The sequence below is a fragment of the Ovis aries genome, chromosome 15 (genome assembly GCF_016772045.2).
Source record: "Ovis aries strain OAR_USU_Benz2616 breed Rambouillet chromosome 15, ARS-UI_Ramb_v3.0, whole genome shotgun sequence".
In the NCBI taxonomy this organism is placed as follows: Eukaryota; Metazoa; Chordata; class Mammalia; order Artiodactyla; family Bovidae; genus Ovis; species Ovis aries.
The window spans coordinates 41,895,979-41,915,076 of NC_056068.1; the positions used below are offsets into that span (position 1 = coordinate 41,895,979).

Sequence of the window (19,098 nt, forward strand, 5' to 3'; positions counted from 1 at the left end):
CAAAAATAGTGTTCTTATAACTCTGTAATGATTCACAAGGGCTTACTCTAGTCTATATTTGCCCATAGAGATAGACAAGAAGGTCCTTGAGCAGCCTCTTGAGTTCCAGGGTCATACAACCTTAAAATATTTCCAAAAGAGGAGATTCATTCATTTTTATATAATATACATTTATTGAGCACCTACTATGTACAAGGCCCAAGTAACACAGATGAAGAGTATGTTGGTAAAGCTTAAATTCAGCCTGGTCTTTAAAAATGCTTTCTACCTGGCCCCTGGGACCACATATATTCTAAAGAGGTCTGCATATTAGGTAAAGGAGAGATTTCACCTTGGGGCGGGGCAGGGGGGCGGTGGAAAATGCACCAAGTTACAGTGATTAAAAAAAATTCTAAATGTGTCAGGCCTGAAAGAATAGTGGGGAAAGGACTAGATTAGGATTAGGGAAACCTAGGTCTCAGCCTATGACTTATTAGAGCTGTGTGACCTTAATCAAGTTTCACTTCTGTGGCCCTAACTGTTCATAAGTAAAATAATAATTGGCCTACAATCACAGAATATTAGAGCCAAAAGGAACAGAGGTCATCTAGTCCTGTGTTTTCAGAGTCCTTAGTTCAAATGTAAATACATAGAAGCCCCAGTATAAAACCAATGAAAGCTGAGTCACCTTGAAGTAAAAGCAGCACCTCAGAGCCTCAACCCCCTTCTCATTCCCTGCCCTGAAGTGGTCCAGGAGCCGAGCTCACAGAACACCATGGAAAACCACTCATCTGATCTAAATCTTCTCCTTTCAGATGAGGAAACCAAGACACCGAATAGGAGTGATGGCTGTGATATGAATATTTGGTTTCCTAAATACGAAGGGAGGAGGGCTAAATAAAACAGTTTTAAAAACTCATTAAAAAAAAAAAAAAACGCAAAGATGTTTTCTAATTCTCTCAAAGTAGCTCCTTTCTGAAAGGGAGGTTTGAAGTAGATTTTAAGGCAGCGAGCCCATGAGAGGCCGAAATGAACAACCACCAACAAGTTGCGGAGTTTCTAGAGAAGACTATGGCAGAAAACCACAGACTTCATATCACTGGGCACTAGACCATGTAAGATCCTGGCCCCCACGATGCAAGCATTAGCACTTTGAAGAGGAACATTTGGAAAATTGGGAATTAGTCCAGCTCCAAGATCCCCAAGGAGGAGTCACCATCTATTACTCAAAAATAGAAATTGGCATGAAGTGAAGTGAAGTCACTCAGTCGTGTCCGACTCTACAACCCCATAGACTATAGCCTACCAGGCTTCTCAGTCCATGGGATTTTCCAGGCAAGAATACCAGAGTGGGTTCCCATTTTCTTCTTCAGGGGATCTTCCCAACCCAGGGATTGAGCCCAGGTCTCCTGCATTGCAGACAGACACTTTACTCTGAGCCACCAGGGAAGCCACCGAAATGGGCATGTTAGACCTTAAAGGGAATAGTGCAACCAAAAACCACTAGTTTGAAAGTTCTTCAGCGGTATCCTCTCCATGTAGGAAAGTCCTAGTTTGGTATCTTGACCGCTGTTAATCATGGCAGACTTGAAATTAAACCAAAAAGATAAAACACGTGTCCAACGCTCGACTAGTTGGTCAGGGCTGTGATCTCTTCTGATTTCATGGCATCAGACAGGAAGCTGAGCTCATTGCACAGGGTCTCGTATCGGAATGCCATCCGGATCTGAGCAACATTTGTCTTCCGAATATCATTTCCTTCAGGTCCTTCTTTATAGTAATTTTGTCCCAGAAATTTTTGCTTTTCCTATGGACCAAGAGAAATACAAATGAAACAGTATACCTTATATTCACTTTCTATATCCACATGGCAGCTCAGACTTAGCCATACCAAATCAGGCTATTCCTCCAAAGCAGATCCTCCATCAAGACATCTTTCCTCACAGAGCTGTTACAAAATTCCTCCTGCCTTCCTGTCCTCAAGGATGTCATCCTAATAACCACATTCATTCCCTTCATTTCTAACGGTGCTTTCCTTGATCAGAAAGACAAGAACTATAAGAGCCACTGGCAATGAAGCAAGCAAGGTGAAGGTGTGAAGATTCTAGAAGTCTCTCCCGAGAGCTGACAAGGGCACACAGATGTGCCTGGGGACAACCAGTCCAGGGAACCAAGTCCACACAAAATGAATCTTGAGCCTTGCCTCTCATCTGCATCAGCGTCCAAGAAGAGCAGCACAATGCAGCCCTCTCCTTATACCATTGACACTGCCCAGGGGAGCTGCCCAGGGACACAGATACCCGCAGGAGCAGTGGTTCTCAACCCTGGCTCCATATCAGAGTCACCTAGGGAGCTGTTAAAATAAATGAGTGATGTCTGGGTCCCATTCCTGGAGTTTTCTGTTCAATCTAGGTACTGTTCAGCTATTTGAGAAGCACTGAGTACTTATTATGTGCCAGAGTCTAATCCTGACCTCAGGGATGTAATGCTGAACTTATATTCTGGAAGGCAGGACAGAAAAACACATGACTCATCATGGCAATGTCAGTAGTAATAAATGTTATGGAAAAAAACAGACTTAAGGGATGGATAATGAGGGCAGGTGTGTGGCTGCTATAGAATGAGTGATCGGGGAAGGCCTCTCCAAGGAGGTGACGTGTGAGCAGAGATCTGAAAAAGGTGACAGAGCAGCCAGGAAAATGTAGGCGTCTCCCCAGCGGTCTCCCCGAGAATGTGGCAGAGACCCTGCTGGTGTCATCCACCCCCAGGGGCAGGGCCGAAAAAACGCCTGGCACACAGCAGGCATCTGACGTACGGGGTGGAGAGGACGAGAGGTACCTGATGCGAGAGGCCGCTCTGCAGCACACTGTTCCTGGCGATCTCACACAGGTCACACGTGCTCAGCTTCCACACTTGAGCCGCAATTGCGTATTCCTCCATAAGCGCTTCCTAGATTCCCCCCAGAGGAAACGTTAGATGGGAGTCTGTCCATTTCAACGCTTAACATTGCAGATTTCATTTTTCCTTAAGAACTGGCACATGGACAATAAAACAACATCCCCCTCCCCCTAAAATCACAAACTCCCAAGATCTTTTTTGTGTGAAAGTTCAGGTAACCAAAGACAGAAATACCAAAGAACAGCTGCAGATTTATCTGTTGACCACTACATGTTCAAGGCCCTGCGCCCAGGACTAGGGGGCGCCAGCCTGCTCTCCTGTGCCTGTCTCCCTGTCAGGCACACTTTTAATACCCACTCTGCAGCCTTGCTTTGTAGTTAACACTTTTTCTTAGGATTGTCCAAAATAAAAGTTAATCTGGGTAAAGTACTAACAGAGATGGAGCATTAATTAGGAATGAGACGTGATCAAGGGTCAGTAGTGAGACAGCGTAAGCCCACAAGGATTTAAGCTTGAGCTGTGCGTTCACTTCGTTTTCTCAGCTGTGAAATATCTCACATCTATCACAAGTCCTTCCATCACCTCTTTGCCACATCATTGCCTCTGTATCCTAGGCAGTGGTTCTGAAAACATGGTCCCATGATTCCTAAGGATCCCCAAGTCTTTTTGAAAGGTCCTCCCTTTTCCAACTATGTATTTATTTTGTGAGGCAAGATTTCTTCATGCACTTTGGTAAAAACAATTTGTTACAACAGATTGACTGCAGGAACAGAGATGAGAATCCAGCTGTCTTCTATCAAACCAGACATTAAGGAGATTTGCAAAAATGTAAAGCAATGCTATTCTCTATTTTGTTATCAAAGTTGGTGGAAATATGGCTATTTCTCATAAAAATTGGTAATTGTATTAACATTTCATGATTTATTAGTGTTATTTTTACATGAGTTGGGCTTCCCTGGTGGCTCAGAGGTTAAAGCGTCTGCCTGGAATGTGGGAGACCTGGGTTCGATCCCTGGGTTGGGAAGATCCCCTAGAGAAGGAAATGGCAACCCACTCCAGTACTCTTGCCTGGAGAATCCCATGGAGGGAGGAGCCTGGTAGGCTGCAGTCCATGGGGTCACAAAGAGTTGGACACGACTGAGCGACTTCACTTTCACTTTACATGAGTTAATATTTTTCCATTTCACACAGTTAATTTTCGCTAGTTACAAGGCACGTCAACCTCAGCTCTCTGAGAGCCTCAGTTCCTCATTATATAAAGGGGTCTTGAGATCAGAGGCTTCCCTGGTGGCTCAGTGGTAAAGAAGAACTCGCCTGCCAGTGCAGGAGATGCAGTGTGATCCCTGGGTCAGGAGGATTCCCTGGAGAAGGAAATGGCAACCCACTCCAGTATTCTTGCTTGGGAAATGCCATGGACAGAGGAACCTAGCAGACTGCATAGTCCATGGGATTGCAAAAGAGTCGGACACAGTAGTGACAGCATGCACACGTGAGACCAGAAGCTTGGAGCCTGTCCTAGAAGACCTAGGCACTTCTGTTTTCACTAATCTGTGGCTGGTCTCATCATCACCACATTTGTGCTGGTACACTGGTGACTGGTCCCCATGCATGACACCACCTTTCCCTTCCTCCTCGCAGTCCCAGAGATCCACAACTTCCTAGTAATCATAGTGGTAACAAAACTGACAGCTAACATTTTTAATACGAGTAACTCTGCCAATATTACAGAGCTAGGGAATATCAAAGGAAGGGAAAATGAAAGGCAAAGAAAAGAAATCCTCATGGTTTCAAGAACCCCAAAAAAGGGCTTCTGGGAGGAACAGCTTTCCCTCACCGGGAGCTTCCTCTTGTCTTCACTAGCCCCCAGTGCCACCCCGCAGGCACCGTGTGCTCAGGTCCCTACCGTGGGAGGATGACACCTTCCCCTAGAGTCCTCACCTTCGTGTAGTGAAACTGCATGGGATCGTCAGTGGAGAGAGAAACATGAAGCCCCTTGTGCAGGAATTCCCTCAGAGGGTTTTTCGAATATTCGAGGAACAGACTGTTGTTGCTAAGAGGAGACATGGCAATGGGGATCTGAGCCAGGTAGTAGAGATACTGCAACACCGGACTCTGCAAAAGAACCACCAAACTCAGGGGACAAGAGCCAAAGGGGGGGAGCATTCACCAAGGGAAGCCAGGGCTCTGGGCAGTGTCTGTGGAAGACCCCTGAGCTCCCTGCCAGGACTCTGGACCCCACCCTCTGTGTTGACCTCTCTCCTGCATCGGGGCCCATCCCTCCCTGGGACTGCTCTCCTGCCCGCTGTTGGAAGCGTTCCGTCTCAGCTCCAGACCGGAAGCACAGCTCAGGGCAGGAAGGGCACCTGCCAGGCCCTGGGCTGACACCAACCTACATCCTCCCCTCTCCCAGGCACTGACCCCAACAAGTCAGCCCTTGGAGATGCCCCACTTTTGTTGTTTTGCTTGACCACAAATATTGAGGTTGTGACTGTAAACACTGCAACTCCTTGGAGGTGGAAAGGGGCGGACATGACTGGGCTAGAGTGGTTCTCTGATGTAGCACCCACCCCACACAGAAACATGAGGCATGGCTAGACTCCCCCTCGGAACACAGAAGGAGAGGAGTTTGAGCAAATATCCTTCCTATGGAAGTGAGTCAAAATATGGAGAAGACTGAATGCAGAGAGTTCACGGTAGCATTAGTTATACAAGCAAAAAGTCGGATGGATTCTGTGCAGCAGCTGGAGAAGGGCTGTCCTTCCGCAGCCATTAGGATGAGCAGCCAGATGTCATGTCACAGCACAGAAAAACGCTTGTGAAACAAAGTTAAGGGACGAAGAAGGAACTGTGTGTTATGATAACAAACTTATTAAAAATATGCCCTGGAAAAAAAATATGGGAATTGGAAATAATAACAAGCTAATGATGCTTTTTTTAAGTGATAGCAGTAAGGATTTTTTTTTTCTATTTCTCCACTTTTTCGAAAACCTAAATTGTGATTGATTTGATCATATTATTTCATAATTAAATATAAAACCAAGAGACTACAGATAGCAGAGCCTAGAAAAAGAAAAAGCGTTTCTGCATCACTGGCCAGAGCCTCCCAGGGTATGGCCAGAGTCCAGGCGGTCACCATCGTCCCCAGAGGAACCCCAGGGTGGGACTGTCACTGCAGGGCAGGCATCTGTCAGGGGCTCGGTTACCTTCTTGAGGAGCAGCCCATGGGAAATGTTGTCGGCGGTCAGGAAAGCGGAAACCAGGTGGGTGATGGAGCCGGCCTCCCCACAGTGAGGCCGGAACAGGAACGTGCTCAGGCCCCGTTCCCTGCAGACATGAGGCTCGTGGTGAGAAAGGACCCTTGGCCCACCTGCCCCAGCATCCGTGGGCCCATGCCGCTTGCCAGGGCCCACTCCAGGGAAGATGTCACCCATGGCCAGGTCAGCACAGCTGACACACAGCACCCTGGAAACAACCTCTCCCCAAATCTGAGACCCAGGCCCAGAGCTCCTCAGAACCAAGAGATGCCATCTCCGGGGAACAGAGAGGGCCCAGTCCGCCATCCATCCTCTCCTCCTCTCCCCCAGGGCCTGGCAGCTCAGATTCAGACAGGAAAGGCCCTGAGAAACCATCGAGTCCAGACTCTGTTGTAAGAAGGGGGCAATCCCAGAGAGTGGAGCCAGATGTCAGAAGCCCCTGAGCAGGGCAGCAACAGAGCTCAACTAGAGCCCCTGCCTCAGAAAGCTCAGCCCAGGACTCCACCCCTGGCCGTCTCCTTAAGTCGTGGTCCCACTCAAAAGCCCCACACCCAGGAACTAGCGCTGGCTGAGGCCTCAGCCTCGCGACCCAGCAGGGGTGGGAAGGACCGCTCAGCGTCCTGCTGCCTGGACCCCGCCTGGGTGTGTGCACTGGGGGAGCCTGGGCACACAAGACCACTGGATGGAAGCTCTGTGAGGGCACGAATACAGTCTGTTTTGTCGCCTATTATGTGTCCTGGGCCCAGGACAGGGCCTTCACTTGGCAGGTGCTGTGATGTGTTGAATGGATGGACACACATATGAACGCCATTGGTGTGGAGGTGAGTGAACATGTGTTGGAATGTCATGTATCTGCGACCTACCAGGGATGGACACACACACAGAAGTGTGGTGTGTGTATGGACACGTGTGTCCAGGCATGGGGCTGGCTGCGTTGTATCTGTGATGGTGTCTGCGTGTGTGCGCGGCCCTGCAGGTACGGGTCCAGTGCAGTGGGTTGGGGAGCACCCCAAGGCAAGGGTGCGCAGGGCCGGCTCACCCACCTGCGGAGGTTGTTCAGCACCATGATGTTGGCGTACATGTAGTACAGGTAGTAGCTGTAGGGCGGGTTCTGCTCGCTGGTCCAGACGTCCGGGCTGGGGCTCTTGTCCGAAAACATGTGGTCGCTGTGCTTGGACTCATCATCCACGCTGTCAAACCCTGTCACCTGGGCAGGAGGAGGGATCCTGCGTCAAGCTGCGGCAGACGGGCTGCCAGAGCAAAGTGGTAAAGGCCTCGGCGCCCAGGCCTCGCAGCTGGGGACCCCGGGGCCTGCCTGAGCCACATTTCTCCCAGGGACGGGGAGTGGGCACAGCACCCCAGGCTGTCCCTCCAGGGTTTCCAGAGGCACCTGGAGCACCAGCAGCAACAGTGAAGGGGAGCCCAGGCCAGGCCAGGCGCAGGGTGAGGCGGCTGGACTCACCTCCCGGCCTCCGCTGTGCCATCAGCAGCAGTGACAACGGCTGTGAGGCGAAGGGGACAGGCGCTTCCACACACCTGTGGGGCGTCAGGCCCTGCCCAAAGCACTGACCACACACGTCGGCTAACTCAGCGCTAAAGCGGCCCTGTGAGGTGGGCTTGGCTGAGGGCAGAGCAAAGCTGGTGAAGGCACTTGCCCACGTGAGACCACCAGCTGAGCCTAAAGGGCTCGGGGTCTGCACTCTGGGGCTGCAGGTGGAGGATGCCCGGGGGTGGCCATGAGAAGCCCGCGGGGATGCCTCACAAGCAGGCCAAGATGGGCACCATCCAAGAGGGCTTCTGGGAAGGCTGACCCCTGGCTCCCGAAGCCTGCCCTCTGAGCAGGGTCGGAGCAGCTCAGAAGATGCCCTCCCCCCAGCATACTCACACCGACACTGGGCCCACCCTACACTCCATGGGCCCACCCGAGTCACCAGCCTCTTGCTGCCGCCTCCTCCCAGAGGTCGGGCCCTGAGGGAAGACGTACCTGCGAGGACTCGGCTCCCAGCCGGCACGCAGGGCCGCTTTGCTCCCATCACTCGGCCACAGCAGTGCTTTGGGAAGGGGCCCCTGAAGGACTGGCCCAATCTGGGGGGCTCCCAGCCCAGCCCCAGCCAGGTCTGCCTGTTCCCAACAGGGCAGTAGAGGCCCAGGGGAGCAAAGGACCACCAAGGTCTTGCCAGAATCTTCCCTGTAGAGTCACGTGTCAAAGGAAATGATGGTCCCCACTGTAGCCCTCAGCATGGCCTGGACACATCTGGGGGCCAGAGGGGCCTCAAGTTCTGCTGTCTGCATGGGCAGCTCCATGCTGCTCCTGAACTCTCAGGGCCCAGCACGGGGGCAATGTCAGCCCCTCTCGTGAGCTCTGTGTCCCCCACGCAGGGCCCTAATCTGGACATCCCAAGGGCCTCAAGCACAGAATCTGTCCAAACCCCAACTCCTCCTCCTCCCCAGCCTCTCCACTCCCCACACAGCGAGCAGTGTCCTCCTAAAGGCACAGCACCTGCTCCCCTGCAAAACCAGGCACCAAGGGCCCCGCCAACTCCTCCCCCACTCACCTGCAGGCCATGCCCAAGCCCCATCTGTTCTCCAACTGCACCCACCACCTGTATACCCCTCACTTTCCTTAATGGGAGGCAGGATCCTATGGGACCGATGACTCTTGGGTCAGGACCCTGGGTATGAATTCCAGTCCTGCCCCTTTTAGCTCTGCGGTCTCAGTTTCCTGGTGTGTAAATTGGAGCTAGTAGCTTCACAGGACTGCTGTAAGGATTAAGTGAGATAATCCACAGTGTCTGAACACACAGCACACATAATCATGCTGGCTGCTACCTAGCAAATTATGTAAAATGGGGCAGTCATGAGGGTGAGGTGAGATCGCCTCATGGCGTGGGTCACCGGGCCGGGGAGGCCATCGGTGTGAGCTGTTACTACTACTTCAAGCCCCCTTCACGTCTCTACTGCTGGAGCAGGCCCCCAACTCTCACCTTGGCCCCCTGCCCCCACCTCCAGCTACTTTCTGTTCCAGGGCTTTCCTCACTCAATAGCCTGCATGTTGATTGTCTAAGACATAAATTCAATGCTGGTCCTCCGCCTGTTCAAACTTTCCAGCACCCCCCAACCCTTCCCCCTACAGATACACTCAGCCATCCCTCCACCCCTACCTCTTTACCCTGAGCCCTCTGGGATCTTCCCTGCCTCCCTCCCTGTCAGAAACCATCCACACCATAACCTCCTCCAGGCACCAAACTTGCCTCTCACCGTCTGCAGCCACCTTTGTTCTGGGGACCCAGAGGGCGGGACAAGCCCCTGCCCCGCTGATGCCCTTCCTACCCTTCTCCCCTCTCCCACAACTAACCAGAAAAATATATTTTGTGGGGCTTAACCAAGCAAGGTATGAGGACCACTCATGTTCAGGGGAAAGCAGGAGTCTGAAATGTCTGCAGCTGGGGCAGGCCTGGTCGTTTCAGCCCCGCCTGGCCAGGAACCGACTCTTCCATCTTTCTGCCCTGTGGCTGCCTTCCCAGCACCCCACCCATGCCTGCAGGGCCACCCCAGAGGAGAAGGGAACGTCCCTTCTCTGCAAGAAGCTTGTTATTCTAGGAATTCAGCTTCTTAGGGTTGGACACTTCATGCCTGGGGCACACCAGTGATCTTAGAAGGTAAGCTGACCCAACTTGCTGGGAGTCTTCTCCTCCCTTCCCCACTGGGCACATCACCCAACCGCCACACATGCTTACATATTTGAGGAAGAGGTGAAGCTCTCGGTGATCTTGAGGGTTGATGGTGGCCTCGAAAAGGGGCAGGAAGATATTCTCCAGCATCTTCCCAAAGCTTGGCAGCAGCTTCTTTAACCTAAATATGTCACTGGGGGAAAGCGAGACTTGCCAATAAAGGTGGTCCCAATAGCCCCCTCGAGCTGTCAGAGACCAGCCCTGGTCCCTTCCTCAGGCAGTGCAAGTCCCCAGTTAAGCACCCAGGGCAGGGTCAGAGGTGGGGCTCCAACACAGATCCTTCCCCTCCTCGCCAAGTTCTGCAATACCAAGCACTGGTTGGCACACTCAGCACCTACCCATGCCCATCAGTGAGCTTTCTTCAGCTAGAGGCCTTACTGGGAGGGGGGCGCTGGGATTCAGGCTGATCCAGCTCCCTGCCACTCAGCTCAGTTCCCCTAAACCACAAGTCCCAGCCACTCCAGGAGCCCTATATTGCCCAGACTGGAAAGGACAGGGGTAGTCTGAGCCATATCCAGGCAGTGGGCCAGCAATCTGCCCATCAGATTATGCAGACTCCCAGCCTCACCCAAAAAGGTAGTCCATCCTCAAATCACAGTGACAAGAAGATGGGCAGTCGTTCCCACCAGGGCTTCCCAGGTGGTGCAGTGGTAGAGAATCAGCCTGCCAATGCACGAGATACAAGGGACACGGGTTTGACCTGTGGGTCAGGAAGATCCCCTGGAGAAGTGCATGGCAACCCACTCCAGTATTCTTGCCTGGAAAATTCCATGGGCAGAAGAGCCTGGTGGGCTACAGTCAATGGGTCGCAAAGAGTCAGACATGACTGAGCAATTGAGCTTGTTCCACCAGGCCTCTGCAATGATATGTTCTTCAAAGAACAGTGTTGAAGCATCGCAAGGTATCTGTGCAGACCGCCCCTCTCTGTCAGGAGTCCCAGGGACCAGGCGTCGGCTGGCACTGGAACAGGCTCAGCAGATCCTGCAGGACAGGCTCAGCAGGTCCTGCGGGACAGGCTGGTGACCCAGAGGACACGGGGAGGCAGCAGCTGCCACACTTACTAGATCCGGGGCACCTGGATGACCCAGCGCATGTGGGGCGAGTAGACCTTGTTCTGGATGAACCAGCGGGCCAGGCCGGGCCACTCCTCGGGACTGCGGCCATAGATGGAGAGCCGTGGCTCTGAGTACTGGTACTTGCTCTCCTCCAGCTCCCGGGCCACCTCCTGGCACCAAAGAGCTCAGATCAGTCCAAGGGTGAACCTGGGTTGACCCCAGCAGCAGACCCTGCAGCTCCCCCAGCCACCAGCTCCCTGGCTCGGAAGGCCTGATCTACACCTCTTGTTAGCACTCACTCCACCTTCGTGGGGAAGAAAGCCCTGGGCTTGCACAGTCACCCATGCGACTAGAGGCCCGGCAGCAGAAGTGTCGCCAAACAGAGCGAACCTGTACCCAGTGCAGGCTGCAAACACGCAGAGCAGCAAGCCTGGATGTGGAGGGCTGGCCTGGGATGGACATCCTCCCCTTTCTCTTGCCTGCAGTCAGCACAGTCCATACACAGCACTTCCTGCCCACCTGGAAGCCGGAGGCCAGGGCCACAGCACTGGGCACTGGGCACCTGCCCCTCACCTGAGCTGGATGGACAGGGATTCAGGAAGGGGAAGAGGACAGGAGGCCCTGCAGGCCCCCACTCCCTGAACGCAGATGCCGTCGGGAATCCGAGGAGGGCTTGCAGATGCCCAGGGCTCGCTCACCTTGACCATCCGAGCAAAGTACTCTCCTCCTAGGTAGTTTTCTGTTTTCAGATACAGGTCTCGCAGCTCGCTGGCCCCCACAGGGTTGTACTTGGAGTTGAACTTGTCAAAGCGGTGGAACGTCTGCCGGCCCTGGAGAAAGAGACGCCAGCCAGCTCACACGCTGTCCTGCAGCCACCAGACACACGCCTCCTCCAGCCGTTACACTGTGGCCTCCGCGAACCACACTGAAAGGCACCTTCTATGTCAGTTTGTACATGGAAGCTTGGAAAGTCCCAGGGCCGGGACCACACGTCAGCCCTGGCGTCCTTCCCCGAGACCCTCCGTAGAGCAGGGTCAAGGTCCTCGTGCTTCTAGGAGCAGGGCTAGCTGAGCAAGCAGAGAATACTGAGCCATCCGTAATAATGTGTGTCCTATTACTGCCACTGCATAAGGCCCTTTCTCCATCATTCAGTGTTTGGTTTAAGACTTTTTCACTGTGTTGAAATGTATACAACACAAAATGTGCCGTCTTAACCATTTTTAAGTGTACATTCACACTGCTGTGCAACAATCACGACCATCTGTCCCCAGAACTCTTTTCATCGTATAAAACTGAAACTACGTCCTCACAAAACAGTGACTCCTGACGACCCCCTCTCCCAGCCCACAGGAACCACCATTCTCCTTCCTGTCTCATGAGCTTGCCTGTTCTAGATGGCTCATACATGTGGAATCACACAGTACTTGTCCTTTTGTGTCTGACTTCTTTGATTTATAGTGTTTTCAGGGTTCATCGTGGATGTGGCAGGTTATCAGTACTTTATCCCTTTTTAGGGCTGAATAATATTCCTCTGTGTGTGTGTGCACATTTTGTTTATCCATTCAAGTGGTGATGGACACTCTTTGGCCACTGTGAGTAATGCTGTGATAAGCACTGATGTGCAAGTATCCGTTTTAGTCCCTGCTTACAATTCTTTGGGGTATACACCTAGGATTGGGATTGCTGGACTATACAGTAATTCTGTATTTAACTTCCTGAGAAGTGGCCATACTGTTTTCTATAGCAGCTGCACCTCCATTTAGTATTTTAATTACACTGCAATGTCATTAAGGCATGTGGTAGTCACCATGTTACAAGCAAGGAAATAAAAGCTCAAGTGAATTACTCAAAGGCACTTAACTCTTACGTAGCGGAAATGGGAGTTAGAAGGGGAATGTCACTGCCTTCAAGTCACACCCTCTTCTCCTCTGTCCCAAGGCTGCTTCCAGCCCTTACTCTCCGAGGACAAACTGCCTCTCACATTCCCATGGCTGGAAGACAAAGAGATGCCTACACAGCCAGCCCCTCTCCAAGACCAATCGTGGCTGCTTTCCAGCAGGCTGAGTCCTCCACCAGGACTGCGTGAGGCCCTGGGGCCGAGCCCACTCACCGCATGGACATCCAGCGAGTCCACAGTGAGGTCGTACGGGTCCATGTGCAGGCTGTCGAACACCTGCCGCAGGGTAATCTTCCGGCCCCGCTTCTCGGCCACTGTCCTGTCGGGCTCTGTCTGGTACGTGTGCTTGATGAAGCGCAGCAGGTGCTTCTGGTTCATGCAGGCAGCTGCGTGGATGTGAGTGTCCACCTGCGACACAGTGCCCCAGCACGTGAGCCAAGCCACCTCCCTCAGCATCAAGAACCAGGCCCCCCAGGCCTCGGTGCTAAGTGCAGAGCCTCAGCACCTCCTCTGGTGCTGGGCCGCCCCACCCCATATCTCTTCTAGAACTGGTCTTCCCCCCTCTAGCCTTGCTGCCCAATCCCCCTTCTTACAGCATCAGGAGACCTTTTCTAAGTACAGTTCAGATCTGGCCATTGTCCGTGTTAACACATCAGTGCTGCCCAACATTTCAAGATAACACCCCAGTTCCTTAGCCTGGGATTCAAGGCTTACTTTCAGTCTTAAGTCTCACCTTGCTCTGCTCTCTGCTCCAGCCAGGACACCCCACTTACAGGTACCCCAGGAGCCATGCTCTTCCTCAGCCTGGATGTTTTCCTTCCTCCTGACCAATCTCATCCACCTGGAAGTCTACGACCTCCTCCACACAGAAGCCTACCCTGATCCCCCAAACACAACGAACAAGTTTTCCCCTTGTCCAGCCTGGAACCCTGGCACAGACACGCCCATCACTGTATGTATCCTCCAGTCCTCTCTAATAAGTTTCTGTCTACTTCATCACTAGACTGGAAGCTCAGTCCTCAAGGACAGGGGCCGTGCATCTAAGTCTCCAGTGCCTACCCCAGAGCCTGGGATGATGTGAAATCAATGGATGAACGAACGGACCAGCAAACAGGTGTGGCAGGTTCTGACCGTTTCAGTGATATCCACCTCCTCCTCATAGAACCCCAAGGGCTCACGTAATGCCCCGCAAAATCTCACACTTGCCACTGACCTCTCTTAGAACCCCCAGAGCATTCCCCTCAGCCACCAGCCCTAAAGAATCAGAGCCCTGGCTAAGCTGAGGGATGGCCTGAAGTCACGATGGGCATCCTGACCCTCTTCCATAAAGCCCAGGGGCCTGCGGGAGGTCCCAGGGAAGGTGGCAGTGACCTCACAGGCCAGGGTGCTGCCACCCACTAGCCCACACTCTGCAGTCCCTGCTGCGGCCAGCTGGGCAGCCTGCCAGGGCTGGGGCGAGGAGACGGCTGACTTCAGGCCAAGGAATGCTGTCCACAGCTGGCCAGGCATCTCCGAGTCATGTCAAACCCGACATCCAATCCACTGAACCTCTGTGAGCTTTCCACCAGCCAGCCCCTGTCACCAGCCACATCACTCACTCCTCAGGGCCTTCCTGCCTTTAATCCCGCCACTCCTACCAGAAAGACAGACCACTGGGCCTCAGAGAAAGGAAGCACCAAAAGTTAAAACATCACCCAAAGCTCAGGCCCCTCAGGGACAGGCCAGGCTCATGGGGGAGGCATAAGCGAAGGTCAGCTGGCCTCAGCTCAGCCGTCCGGACACAGCTGGGCTCTACCACCTCAGCATGACTTGGCACATTCTGGGCTTTCTCGCTGTCCTCTGGCATCCCAGTGACACACCACAGGGGGTGCAGCCTGCCTACCCCCGTGAGTCACAAGGTAAGGAAGGAAAGCAGCTGCACAATCCAGGATGCACTGGATCCGAACTTCAGAATTACCAGGGTGACTATTTTAGGAACACGTAAGGCAGCCTGTAATTGGAGGTCAGCACTTTCAGTTCACTGCAAGATCCAAAAGCATTCCTTGCTTTCACCTAAACAAACAGTGGCTTCCAAATGGGCTGGCCAGTACCTGGCCTCTAGGCCAACACTATTTCCACATCCATAGTGAAAGTCGCTCAGTTGTGTCCGACTCTTTGCGACCCCATGGACTGCAGCCCGCTAGGCTCCTCTGTCATGGAATTCTCCAGGCCAGAATACTGGAGTGGGTAGCTGTTCCCTTCTCCAAGGGATCTTCCCAACCCTGGGATCACACCCAGGTCTACTGCACTACAGGCACCCGCATCTTTACCAGCTGAGCCACCAGAGAAGCTCAAGAATCCTGGAGTGGGACGCCTACCCCTTCTTCAGGGGATCTTCCTGACCCAGGAATCGAACTGGGCTCTGCCACATCCATGGCAGACATCAATAATCAACTACGGCACCCTTCACCAAGCTTTGGGAATAGCCTCAGGTAGCCACTCCCCACTGGTCAAGTTTGGCACAGAAGATGAAAGCTGTTTGCTCTCCCTGATATGAAACTTAAACCAAAGTGGGTAAGGCCTAACCCTACCCCATTCCCAAGCAACAAACACACTCAGCCCCTTGTTCTCAGCTCTGAGCTGAAAACAATCATCTCAGTCACACACACCTGTTGGTTGGGCCTCACGGGGCCAGGACCCATGATGTGCTGTGGTGCTGCAGGTAATTTCACAATCCCACCCACACTCCCACACTGACCCATGGCCCCACACAGCTCCTGCCTCAGAGCAGGGCCACCGCGACACTGACGGCCACTTGGAAGTGTGGAGGCCACCTCCCAGCCCACCCTGGACTTCAGAATCAGCTCTCCTCCCCTCGCAGAGAATTCCAGGGCAGGAGCAGTCAGCACCCAGGAGACAGGGAGGGGCAGGCACAGCCTGGCCTGGAGCAGACTCTGGCCTGTGTTTATGGACAGCTGTGGAGCCAGAGTGCAGCCCAGCACAGCACTCAAAGCATCTCCACTCAGAAGGTACACAAACCCCCAGACTGACAGAGAGCTCGAGGTTCGGCTCTGGTATGTAACCGCAGCCCCCACCCTGCCCCCAGGACTTCGCCCACAGAGTGGCCAGAGAGCAGCTGGCCAGCCCATGAGGACCCACAGGGGCCCCGCTTCAGAAGCAAACAGTGTCGGTGCTGGGGCAGCCAGCAAGGACACTGCTGCAGGAGGCCGGCCGGCCCTGAGCACGCGCATGTGCCGAGGGCAGGGCTGTTCAGAACTGGGCGAGCATTTTCCCTGGACACCCATCTAGGGTGTAGGGTTCATGTAGGCAGGACAGAGAGGAGCTGGCCTACTGACTGAGGCACCCATCTGTCTGAGCGCCTGAGGATCTCAGAGAAGAAACAGGTAAAACATGCCACGCCGGGGGTGTCCAAGACACGTCCTTTCACCTCTGCCTGGAAATCCCCAAGACTCTTATGTGAGCCTTAGAGCTCAGGAGCTGAGCATAACTCACTCTAAGTCACCTCAGTTCCGACCTCTTCCTGAAAGACACCTCTATCATATCCCTATCAAACTAATAGTAACCAGCTGGGAACTGCTTGTGGACAGAAAGTGACCCTTACTCAGCATCAAATGCCCCTCACTTGGCACTGATCCCATGCTTAATATATATTAGTTACATGGAATAAAATGGAAAAGCAGGAGGCGCTGACCATTTAACCTACAGGATTGTCCCAACTGCAGCCCCTGAGCCCAGGTGTAGGCTGCTCATCCACTCTAGGGGAAGGCAGAGAGAGGAGCTCGTCGGATACTCTTCCTTAAACACACCCGGGCCAGAAGGAAGCAAAACCACACACTCCCAAGTCCAAAGAGGTCTTAACATCGATAACTGGTTTTCAATCCATGATAAATTTGAGGCCACCTCTATGTCTCAACTCTTATAACCAACTTATAGGCCCTGCTCTATTTTTCAAGGAGGATGGTACATTCTAACAGATATACAACAAAGTCATAACAGGTACCATCTGAGGCGTGCCCACACACACAGAAAACTGGCCAGTTTTCCTTTTGTTCATAGGAGGGCCACACTGGGGACCAGCCCCCGACTGGCTCGGGCTGGAATGAGGCCCGGGACGGGAGCTCTGAACGCTGGCCCGCTAACGCACCTTTCTCACATTATAGAAGTCTCGGTGGGGGTTGCTCTTCAACTCTTTGAACTCAGACATTTCATTTAACATCTCATGAAGGCTGAACTTGGATTCCAGAAAGTTCAGTCGCCGGTGGCAATACGTCTTCCTGCAGGTCGGGAAGGAGAAGAAACCACAGTTGAGGAGAAGTCACGTCAGTTCTCCAGGCTGGAGACCTCCAGGGTCTGTGGGGACCCAGGCCTGGGTGGAAGGTCAGGATGGAGCAGGGAGGGATGGGAAGGGGCCAGCTATCCGCAGACCCAGCTGAACTGTGTAACCACAGCCACGCGCTCTATGAAATGCGTGTAGAATCCATAGCGGGCAGTAGAGAGCTGACCTCATACAGATTCCTTCTGTATGAGCTTTACAGGTTTAGGCAATTAATCTCAAGCTGCTGTCTCTCATGAGCAAATACGGAGATGGTCCTGCCCAAGACTGAAGTGAGGGCCAGATTGGCTCAGGGTGTGAAGGGTCCAACTCAGCTTCGTGGATACTCAGAGAAAGTCTCCCTCTTTCAGCCCTTCCATCTTTCCACCCTCCCATCTATCCTCTGCCACCTTTCACTCCTTGAAAGGAGTTTCACCTCTGTCTAAAAGGTCAGCAATACAGTCAAATCCTAAGGCATGACCTTCCCACCTTGGCTATGACCGAATGACACCCAGAAGATTTCTCAACCCTGAGGCTTCAGGACGAGGGCTGGATGTTCTGCACCATAGGCAGATGAGGGATATAGGGGTGTTGCTACCAGGACAGAAGTCCATGAAAGAACTGATGTCCCCATCAGCTTGCAAAGGCCATGGTGGGGTGGGAGCACCCACTGTTCTCAGCCAACAGCCAGCCCACACCCAGCCCAGGGGCCTGGCCACGCGCCTGTGCCACAGCTACACAGAACAGGCAACCACAAGTCGGGCCACCCTGCTTCCCTGTGGCCCCAGATGCACACTGCTCCCTTGGCACCCGGGCACAGAGACCCTTGTAAAAGTGGCCACCAAGCCTGGACCAGCACCACCATGTGTGTGCCAGGATGAGCCCACAGCCAAGCATGGCAGAGTCTGGGTCAGATGGGATTCCCAAGGGCATCTCTCCCAGTCCCTCTCCGGGCAGGACTCGCCCTGACAGTCTCCCGGACAGAAAAGCTGCTGCTCACACACCTCCCGGAACAGCCCTGTCCCCAAGGCTTCCCCTCAGACCTTCTGTTCACATTGGCTGAGGCAAGCTCCCAGGGATCCCACTCTCCCCTCCCAGCTCTTCCCTCTGCCCTCGGATCACCAAGGACCTCGACCCACTCTGTCCATCCCCTCGGGGCCCACTCTCCTCCCTTGGAAACTGGAGTCACCCAACTCCCAGCAAAACCCAAATGGCAGGGCAAGAGAGAAGTCCCTCAGTTGTGACCAGCTTCCTCTGCTCCCCCTAGCTGGGCACTGAAGCACAACCTCCACTGCTGCTGCTGCTGCTGCTGCTAAGTCGCTTCAGTCGTGTCCGAGTCTGTGCGACTCCAGAGACGGCAGCCCACCAGGCTCCCCTGTCCCTGGGATTCTCCAGGCAAGAACACTGGAGTGGGTTGCCATTTCCTTCTCCAATGCATGAAAGTGAAAAGTGAAAGGGAAGTCGCTCAGTCGTGTCCGACTCTTAGCGACCCCATGGACTGCAGCCCACCAGGCTCCTCTGTCCATGGGATTTTCCAGGCAAGAGTACTAGAGTGGGGTGCCATCGTCTTTTCCAAACCTCCGCTGCTGATTCCCTTAAATTCTCACCAAGGAGCGAGGGCCCAAACTCAGGAAGACAGCTCCCTGCCAGGGTAGCTCCAGCTAAGCCTACGAGCATCCTGGGAGTTGTGGCTCAGAATTCCCAGGCTCCTTGCACTCCCCGCTCCAGAAACATGGAAAAATCAACACCAGAAGCAACAGTCTTCATGGCTCCCCCACCATCTACCCTAAAGCCCTGGGCTGGAAACTGCATCGCTGCTGTCCGGCCTGGGGTGAGGGGTGACCGTCATTTTAAGGTGCACAGGTGGCCACGGGCAAGCAGGAGCTCCACACCCGTGCATGCGGAAGGGACAGGCAGTAGCAACTCGAAGAATACGCCAGTCTGGGAAGAAAACTTGTCGCAGAAGCCCACA

At 53.4% G+C, this 19,098-nt stretch overlaps 1 protein-coding gene across 8 annotated transcripts in view; it reads right to left on the reverse strand.

The window, feature by feature from the left end:
- Positions 1 to 149: 149 nt before the first annotated feature.
- Positions 150 to 19,098, reverse strand: part of AMPD3 (adenosine monophosphate deaminase 3) — a 49,365-nt gene continuing 30,416 nt past the window's right edge. For all 8 annotated transcript variants that reach the window (XM_012095779.5, XM_042233064.2, XM_012095778.4 and 5 more), the window contains 10 exons: positions 16,959 to 17,088; positions 13,028 to 13,222; positions 11,616 to 11,747; positions 10,924 to 11,087; positions 9,869 to 9,995; positions 7,175 to 7,338; positions 6,081 to 6,201; positions 4,816 to 4,989; positions 2,818 to 2,928; positions 150 to 1,786 (listed from right to left, as the gene is read on the reverse strand). In XM_012095779.5, the coding sequence (XP_011951169.3) occupies positions 1,610 to 1,786; positions 2,818 to 2,928; positions 4,816 to 4,989; positions 6,081 to 6,201; positions 7,175 to 7,338; positions 9,869 to 9,995; positions 10,924 to 11,087; positions 11,616 to 11,747; positions 13,028 to 13,222; positions 16,959 to 17,088 (1,495 nt within the window). In that variant the 3' untranslated portion in view covers positions 150 to 1,609. The remainder of the gene's footprint in view (positions 1,787 to 2,817; positions 2,929 to 4,815; positions 4,990 to 6,080; positions 6,202 to 7,174; positions 7,339 to 9,868; positions 9,996 to 10,923; positions 11,088 to 11,615; positions 11,748 to 13,027; positions 13,223 to 16,958; positions 17,089 to 19,098) is intronic.